This window comes from Tupaia chinensis, unplaced genomic scaffold (genome assembly GCF_000334495.1).
Source record: "Tupaia chinensis unplaced genomic scaffold, TupChi_1.0 Scaffold147003_1, whole genome shotgun sequence".
Lineage (NCBI taxonomy): Eukaryota > Metazoa > Chordata > Mammalia > Scandentia > Tupaiidae > Tupaia > Tupaia belangeri.
This window is the reverse complement of record NW_006206856.1, coordinates 1,824,695-1,833,094: the sequence shown is the minus strand read 5'-3', so window position 1 is coordinate 1,833,094 and position 8,400 is coordinate 1,824,695. Positions and strand designations below refer to the sequence as shown.

The 8,400-nt window shown below is 53.2% G+C and overlaps 2 protein-coding genes across 2 annotated transcripts; both read left to right on the top strand.

Annotated features, from left to right (window-relative positions):
• Positions 1-318: 318 nt before the first annotated feature.
• Positions 319-698, top strand: LOC102491054 (IQ domain-containing protein F5-like). Its single transcript, XM_006169395.1, has one exon. The coding sequence runs from the start codon at positions 319-321 to the stop codon at positions 682-684; it is 366 nt and encodes a 121-aa protein (XP_006169457.1). The 3' UTR covers positions 685-698.
• Positions 699-4,796: 4,098 nt separating this feature from the next.
• Positions 4,797-6,372, top strand: IQCF3 (IQ motif containing F3). Its single transcript, XM_006169394.2, has 3 exons — positions 4,797-4,894; positions 5,044-5,112; positions 5,947-6,372. The coding sequence occupies exons 1-3, from the start codon at positions 4,808-4,810 to the stop codon at positions 6,343-6,345; spliced, it is 555 nt and encodes a 184-aa protein (XP_006169456.2). The 5' UTR covers positions 4,797-4,807; the 3' UTR covers positions 6,346-6,372.
• Positions 6,373-8,400: the final 2,028 nt, after the last annotated feature.

Sequence of the window (8,400 nt, the reverse complement as noted above, 5' to 3'; positions counted from 1 at the left end):
GACAGAGCGAAGGCTGCCACTCCTCTACAGGCGGGAGGGGTCTGAAGGGAAGGTCACAGACCTCAGGAGGTCAGGCCAGGGTGAAGCATGGTAACCTTTGACCCACTGATCAGGCGCCCTTGCTCTGACTGGCCGGTCCGGTCCAGGAAGATCCGGGTGAGGGAGGTAGGCGGGAGGCCATGGAGACTGAGGTCCAGCGGGTGCCCACGTCCCCTCAGAGGGGGCAGAGACCTCCGCAGTGCTCCTGAGCTGCAGAGGGGGGGCGAAGTGGACAGGCAGTGGACAGAGACCTGCACATGACGGCTGAAGTCCCTGGGGATGTGGGCCCTGCTGCACGCGGCCCTCAGAGCGTGGGTCATCCAGTGCTGGTGGAGGCAGGTTCTGGCGAGGCTAGTGGAGAAGAAGTGGCAGGCGGCGCTGGACTGCCACACACGTGAGCAACGGGCAGCTGTGAAGCTGCAGTCCTGGTTCCGTATGTGGCGTCTGCAGAAACGTTACTGGCATTTTCTCAACTCGGTCCGCATCATCCAGGTCTACTGGCGCTGGCGTAATTGCCACACCCGGGGCGTTCTCAAGGGCAACTACGAGCTCACAGCTCACCAGCTCGGCCTCCAGCTGGACATCTTCCTGGGGTCACAGATTTGCCGCATCACCGACTGCATCCCCTTCCCAATAAAGAACTGACCAGGTCTGCTCCAGCTGTGTGTCCGCCTCTCTGTTAGAACAGCCGCGGGCAGAGGAGTATCGAGGACCTGGCGCTGGATGGGCAGGCCCTGTGGTTTCTGAACAATCTCTCTCACAGACTGGAGGGTTGGGGTTGTAGGGTGGCCACACTGGCTAACCACAGGGGGACTCTTGGAGAGTGGTCTATGTCAGCCTACGCCAGCCTTTCTCCTGACCCCTTCAGTGTCTTAAAGTCAATTGTAGGTCAGATTTCAAAGCCCTCCTGTGGTCTGCTTTCACCTGCATGGCCTGGCTCTGCACTCCACCCTCTCACCGTCCTCTCTGGACTCTATTTTCTTCTTCTTCTTCTTTTTTTTTTTTCCGAGAGGTTTTTACTATAGAGTTCATGCGCTTGCCAGACAGAAATAGATACAGAAAGCAAGAAATCACCCCCGGGAGGGAATGGCCACACCACAATCCATTCTCTTCCAGTCTCCTCTCAGGACCTTGGGTGCACAGGCACATGCACCTGGGGTGAGTTTTAATCCGCCAGATTCGGGACTCGAACTACGGTGGAGCACATGGGAGTTCAGTGACGTAACCATTATGCCCTCTGCTGGTCCCGGCCCCTGCTATTTTCAAATTCTCTGAAGGTCTTCCCTGCTCAGAGCTTCCGCATGTGCCGTCTGCTCTCTCTAGCATGGTCTTCCCTCAGACGGAGCCCCCACTTGGTTCAGGTTTGCATTGGCAGATGGTCGACCCCTCCTCGGGGTCTCGAAGCCACCGATGTAAGTACTTTCCCTCTCCATGTACAGTTCCGCTGGGGCCCCTGACCGCACTTTCCTGTTTACAAAGTCTGTACCACACTGAGGTGATCCTACCTGACGTGGTTTGTTTTCTGCCCGCCCCCTGCTCGCACTAGAGGCGGAGCCTAGGAGAGCCGACCTCTGGCCTCAGCGTGTCCCCAGGACCTAGAACAGCCTGAGCCAAGTGCTCCTCTCTGTCCCCAACACAGACCTAAACCATGCAGATGGGGTGACGCAGGTATTGACACAGAGCTGCCAACCAGCCAGTTTATTGCTAGACCTCTGTCAAGTCCTTAAGCCCCAGGAGGCAATGTTATGCCCAAGAGTCCCCAGGCCAAGCACCAGGCCACTAGAGAACTATGCTATAGCTTAGAGCCCAGCAAGATCATTCCAACCAGCCAGCCGTAAGCGTCCACCCTGCCCTGACTTACCTTCCCCACAGAAACCCCATTAGAGAGCCAGCCTGGGCTCTGCCTAGCACCTGTCTTCTGCCACCGAGCAAAACCTGGAGCCTCTCTGTAACCCTGTGTGGCACGTGGTGACCCCTTTCCAGGACCTGGGTGTTTTTTTTTTTTTTTTTTGGAGAGATTTTCACTGTAGGGCGCGTGCGCTCGCCAGACAGACAGAGACAGACATAGAGACAGAAGGCGAGAAATCACCCCCCAGGGGGGATGGTCACGCCGCAATCCCTTCTCCTCCATTCTCCTCTCGGGATCTTGGGCATGCACGCACACGCGCCCGGTGTGAGTTTTAAGCCACCGGGTCCGGGACACGAACCGCGGTCGACTACGTGGGAGTCCAGCGACATAGCCATTACGCTAACTGCTGGTTCCCGGACCTGAGTGTTTAATAACCTTTGCTTTCTTAGTCTCTCCCATATCTCCTCTTGCGGCCACACCTGATTGTCATAACAAAAAGTATGCGTCAGTGGTGGGTAGAACTGAAATGGAATTCCTTAACATAATGCCATCCATTTATTTTATTTTATTTTATTTTCTTAAAGAGATGTTTGCTCTAGGGCATGTGCATTTGCTGGAGAGACAAAGACAGGATGTGAGAAATCACCCCCCAGGGGATGGCCACACCACAATCCCTTCTCCTCCATTCTCCTCTTGGGATTTGGGCACGCACGTAGATGTGTCTGGTGTAAGTTTTAAGGTCTGGCACTCAAACTGCAGCTGACTATGTGGGAGTCCAGCAACGTACCTATTACTCCATGTACTGGATCTCATTTATTTATTTTTTTAATGCCAGAGAGTAGATGCCTGAGAGAGACCAGGCCCATTGCAATACTTTTTCCTTTAACTCTCCATCCTGTTAGGATCCTGGGTACTTGCAGGTGTGATCAGCCAGTTACCATTGGGGTCAGGATTTCCAACCCCCAGTCAGCCACTGGGGATCCAACTTCCTCTGCATAGCACTTGACCACCACACATGCGGCCAGCTCAGGGTCCCCATTTTGGATCAACCACACAAGTGTAACCGTTCTGCTAAGACGAACATGTCAGCGGCAGTTAGTACCTGCACAGTGTTAAGCAACCACCACCAGATCAAGTTCTAAACAGAGTCATCAGTCCCGTCTCCTTTAAATTCTCTCCATTTCTCTCCTCCAGTCCCTGGTTACTCCGCGACTGCTTCTCCCTCCACGAGCTTACCTATTCTGGGTATTTCATATAAATGGAATCATGTAACAGCTGTGTCTGGATTTCTACAAAGCTTCTCAAATGAATGACTGACACAAACACAAAAATGAAAGATTAGGGCTTTAAAAAAAAAAAAGTCATATCCCACAAAGAATAGAATAGTAATGAGACTTCTAGTAGAAAATGAAATGAGTCCTCAAAAGTCTGGAGGAAAGTTATTTTTGATCTAGAATTCAATATCCAGCGAAATGATCAATCTAATTTGTGGACAGAATACTTCTTCTTCTTCATTAAAAAAAAAAAAATGTTATAGTGCACTCTCTGGAGAAAGAGAGAGAAAGCAGCCCCCGGGGGGGGGTGACCATGCTGCAATCCCTTCTCTTCCAAGCCCCTCTCAGGTTTTGGGGTACATACGCACACGTGCCTGGTGAATTTTTCAAGCTGCCGGGTCTAAGACTTAAGCCGTGCAGTTGGCCATGTAGGATCCAGCCACCTTAACCACCAGGCCACCTGATTGGCACAATACATGCAAGTCTACAAATTTATATCTTCACCCACATACATCCACCCAGCATGAGTTTCAAGCTGCCTGTCCAGGACTCAAACTACAGTCAGCCATGTGGGAGTTCAGCAATGTAACCATTATGCCATCTGCTGGTCCCCAATAAATAATTATTTTTTTAAAAAATTATTTATTTAATATTACTATTATTATTATTTCTAAATTTCTACGGAGTGAGTATACTTCACCAAAGAGAGAGAGAAAGTGGTAAAGTGAGAAAGCAAGTCTCTAGGTCCAGGACTCAAACGACAGTCAGCCATGTGGGAGTTCAGCAATGTAACCATTATGCCATCTGCTGGTCCCCAATAAATAATTATTTTTTTAAAAAATTATTTATTTAATATTACTATTATTATTATTTCTAAATTTCTACGGAGTGAGTATACTTCACCAAAGAGAGAGAGAAAGTGAGAAAGCAAGCCACCAGGTCCAGGACTTGAACCACAGTAGGCCATGAGGGAATCCAGCCACACTGCCTGCTGACCCCTCCGTGCAAGCTTTTACAAAGCAGGTAACTCCAGGAGACGAGGATGGGGCATAGGGATTGGCCGAGGTATCTCCACCATGTCTTCCCTGAGCTCTTTCTGCTCACCTCCACGGGCGCTCTCATTATAAGAAGGACTTCGGGGCCAGCTCTGTGGCCTGGTGGTTAAGGGAGCTGGGTCCCTCATGGCTTGAGTCCTGGCCGCTGTGGCTTGAGAAATATGCTGCGTGCATGTGCGTGTGTGCCCAAAATCCCAAAAGGAGGGAGAGATTGACAAGAACGAATTGTGGCGTGACCTTGTCCCACAGGGGGCAGCTTTCTCCTCTCTGTCTCTCTCTGGGGGTGGGAGAGAAGACTTCCCAAACTAGTGATGAAGGGATGCCATCCCGGAGAGCCAGTCTGAGGCAGTGCAATGCGTAGGCCCCTGTGAATTCCTGGGATGGTGTGAGCTGCTGTCCTCAGTGGCCGATGACAATATGGGCTTATGGGACAGCCAGACCAGAAGTCGTCCATGGGGCTGTGGCTCCCCAGGGGCTCCAGTCCATTCCTGCACAAAGGGAAATGCATGGGCATTCCTCTATCCAATCTCTTCGAACCTGGTCCTTGTCACAGTTGCCCTTGTGACATCATGGCTGTCTCCTCCTCTACAATGCTTCCCACTCCTGCCAGGGCCAGGGGAGCAGCGACGGAAGGAGTTCGAACACCTGAACCCCAAGCCATGGGCAATAACTGTTGTGTAAGACTCGGTCAGATGCACTCCCCCGAGTGGCGGGTTGTCCCGTGGCAGAGGGAGGCACAGGCTCCTTCACGGGCCCCAGGAGAAGAATGGGGAGCCGGGGCTGTGGGGGTCTCATCCTCACCCACGTTCTCACACTCTGATCGCAGGCGTGTGGTGCAGAGTATGAAATAGAAGTGAGAGAAGAGAGGACGAAGAGGAAGAGGAAGCGGCACAAGGTAGGCGGGGCCCAGGAGTGTGAGAGAGCCGTAAACCTGACCCCATAACACTGCCAGGGTCTATCCCCAGTCCCAGGGGGTTGGCTCAGCATTGCTGTCTTGTCCCCACCTCCCTACCCTCTCCTGGACGAACTGGGTTAAGTGTGGAGACAGAGAGGGAAGAACAGCGTATGCACAGGCCACACGAAGCCGGGACACAGCATAGGGGACACAGAAACAGACGAGGCTCAGCCTGGGCCCGGAGGACCTGGGCGACTGAGAAGCAGCAGTAGAAGTGGGGCCAGCAGATGGCGTGGTGGTTAAGGGCACTGGACTCCCACGTGGCTGACCGTGGTTTGAGTCCTGTACCAGGTGGCTCACTTTCTCTCTCTCACTCTGTCCCTCTCTGGTCAAATTAGAAATACATAAATAAAGTTAAAAAAAAAAAAAAAAAGCAGCAGCACAAGTCAGGAGAGGGGAGGGGAGGAGGTGACCCCAAAGGACTGTGGCATCATGTCAGGCATTGGGGACATCACGGGCTGTAATGTGGGTCTGGACGCAAGCCCCAAAATGTAGGAAGTCGGCCTCAGGATTCTCTGGTCTTCTGAGTCGGAACATTCTCCCCTGATCCTGAGCCTGAGAAGTTCACAGAGCAAGCGTGTCCCCGTGACACAGACATGGACACTGCAGCTTAGAGACTGAGCAGACGTGTCCTTAGCCATGGCAAGCGTAGACGCACACCCCAGACAGGCCTCCTGGGTCTTCTGAACCGCGGGGGGAGGGCAGGTTGCTATGAGAACCATGTGCATTTGCGGAAAATAAGTTCACTGGGAGTCTTCCGCACTGGTTGGTTAGGAGACTGCTTCAAATGAAGACGACCTGAAGAGGACGGAGGCTGCGAGGCAGCTCCAGGCCTGGTGGCGCGGTGTCCTGGTGCAGCGGATGCTGCTGGTCGCCGCCCTCAGGGCCTGGATGATTCAGTGCTGGTGGAGGACCATCTTGCACAGGCGGATTCGGGCGCAGCAGCTGACCCTACTGAGAATCTACACCGTCCAGGAGCAGGCGGCCGTCCGGCTCCAGTCCTGGGCTCGCATGTGGCAGTGCCGCCAATGCTTCTGTCAAATGTGCAACGCCCTGTGTGTGTTCCAGGCCCCGCAGAACAGCCTCGCCTGCCACAACGATGACTTTTCACAGGTGCACGGCGAGGCCGCTTCCAAGCAGCCAGAGTTCCACATTGAGATCTTGTGTATCTGAAAGGCCCGCTGCCCCAGTAAATGGCTGACTAGGTTTGTGAGTCTCGGTGGTTCCCACGGCCACGGGACCTGGGGTCTCAGGCGGTGCTCCCCCTTTCCTCGGGGGAGGACTTCAGCTCAGGTACCCCACCCCACCTCCCCCAGAGCGTCTGGGCCCCGGATTGGACATTATGCTGCCGACTGATCAGAGATCGCGGCCCGAGGCTGTCCCTTACGGACAGCCAGGCTCGGTTCCTGCCTCCTGACCCAGTCAGGGAGCAACTGGCTTCGCATTACTGAAGACTCTGGCCACCTACTCCTAAGGGAATGACCTCTGAGATTTCCTCTGCCAATCTGCCCCCGGCCGGCTGGGGCTCGCACACTGGGTTTCTATCTGGCAGACACCCCCATAGGCACCTGGCTGGCTCTCCTGGGAGCTGTGAGGCACAGACAAAGCTCAGGGGTGGCCTTGGGGAGGGCCCAGCACGAGGTCTTCGAGCCTCGTGCTCGCTGGGATGCTGACGGGCAGGTGAAGCTGCGTTGGGGAATGGCAGGGATCCTGGCCTCAGGGAACCTCAGCACTGCCCCACCTCCCTCCTTAGCACCTGTGCTCCCCCACACTCGCAGGGTGCTGGACACGTATGGGCCTCCCACTGCTGTTACCTCCTCCCTATGCATGGCATTCTTCTTAATAACTGGCCGGTGGGACCAGCGGATGGCATAATGTTACGTTGCTGGGCTTCTACATAGTCAACCGTGGTTTGAGTCCTGGACCCAGTGGGTTACAACTCACGCCGGGTGCATGTGCGTGCGTGCCCAAAATCCCAAGAGAAGAATGGAGGAGGAGGCATTGCGGCGTGGCCATCCCTGGGGGGTGATTTCTTGCTTTCTGTCTCTCTTTCTCTGTTCTGGCGAGCGCACGCGCCCTATAGCCCAGATCTCTCAAAATATATAAATCACTGGGCAGTGCTCTTCGAGCCCTGGCCTCTCATCTCTGTGCTAGGGTGGTCAGTGTCTTCAGTGACTGCTCCTCAGCCAGTGCTTCCCAAGCTGTGTGTGGGAAAGATCACTTTTTAAAAATGCCTAATTCGGACTGGCCCTGTGGTCTGGTGATTAAGGGAGGCAGATCCCACGAGGCTGACTATCGTTCGAATCTCAGCCCTGGCAGCTTGAAAGACACACCAAGCACATGTGTGTGCCCTAAAATCCTGCCAGGAAGATGGAGACATGGAGGAGAGGTGACTGGGTGTGTTCATGCCCCTCGGGGGTTGCTTCCTCCCTCTCTCTGTCCCTGCCAGGGGAGGACATCCACCTTCTGACAAAAAGGTTAATTCACCATAAACCAATTCCTTTGTAACATCGAATTACAGGGTCCGCCCTGTAGTGCAGGGGCCAAGGGAGCTGAATCCCACATGGCCGACAAGTTCCAGTCCCTGCCCGACCACTCGAAACCTGTATGTGCATGCCCCAAATCTCAATGGGAAAGGGGACTGTGGCGTGATCACATGCCGTTGGGGGGTGCTTTCTCTTCCCCTCTCTCCAGTGAGTACACACATCCTATGGCAATAAAAAACATTTTTAAAAATGAATTAGGAAAAATATATATATGAAGAAGTCATGCAGAACATAAACAGTATTTTTAATTGAACAGAACACACATGACATTACTGGACCAAGGTAGCTCGGAAAAAACATTCTGGGGACATGTGGGTGTGTACCCCAAATCCTGAAAAGAGAATGGAGGACAAGGGGTTGTTGTGTGGCCATCCCCCTTGGGAAGTGACTTCTCACTTTTCCTCTCTTTCTCTGTCTCTCTGGCGAGCACATATGCACCCTTTAGAAAAAAGAGAAGAAAACAAAACAAAACAAAAACAAAACAAAAACAAAGACCTACATGCTCGTCCTCAATGTCTGAATTTATCTCAGTAGAAACAAGCAACTCACGCGTGGCTCTCGTCCACAGACCACACTCGTGGTAGCCTTGTCCTGGTTTGTCATCACTCCGAACTGACCACGGCAACGTTCCCTTCTGTCACCCTGCTCTCTCCTGATTGGTTGCCTTCTGCCCCCTAGGGCA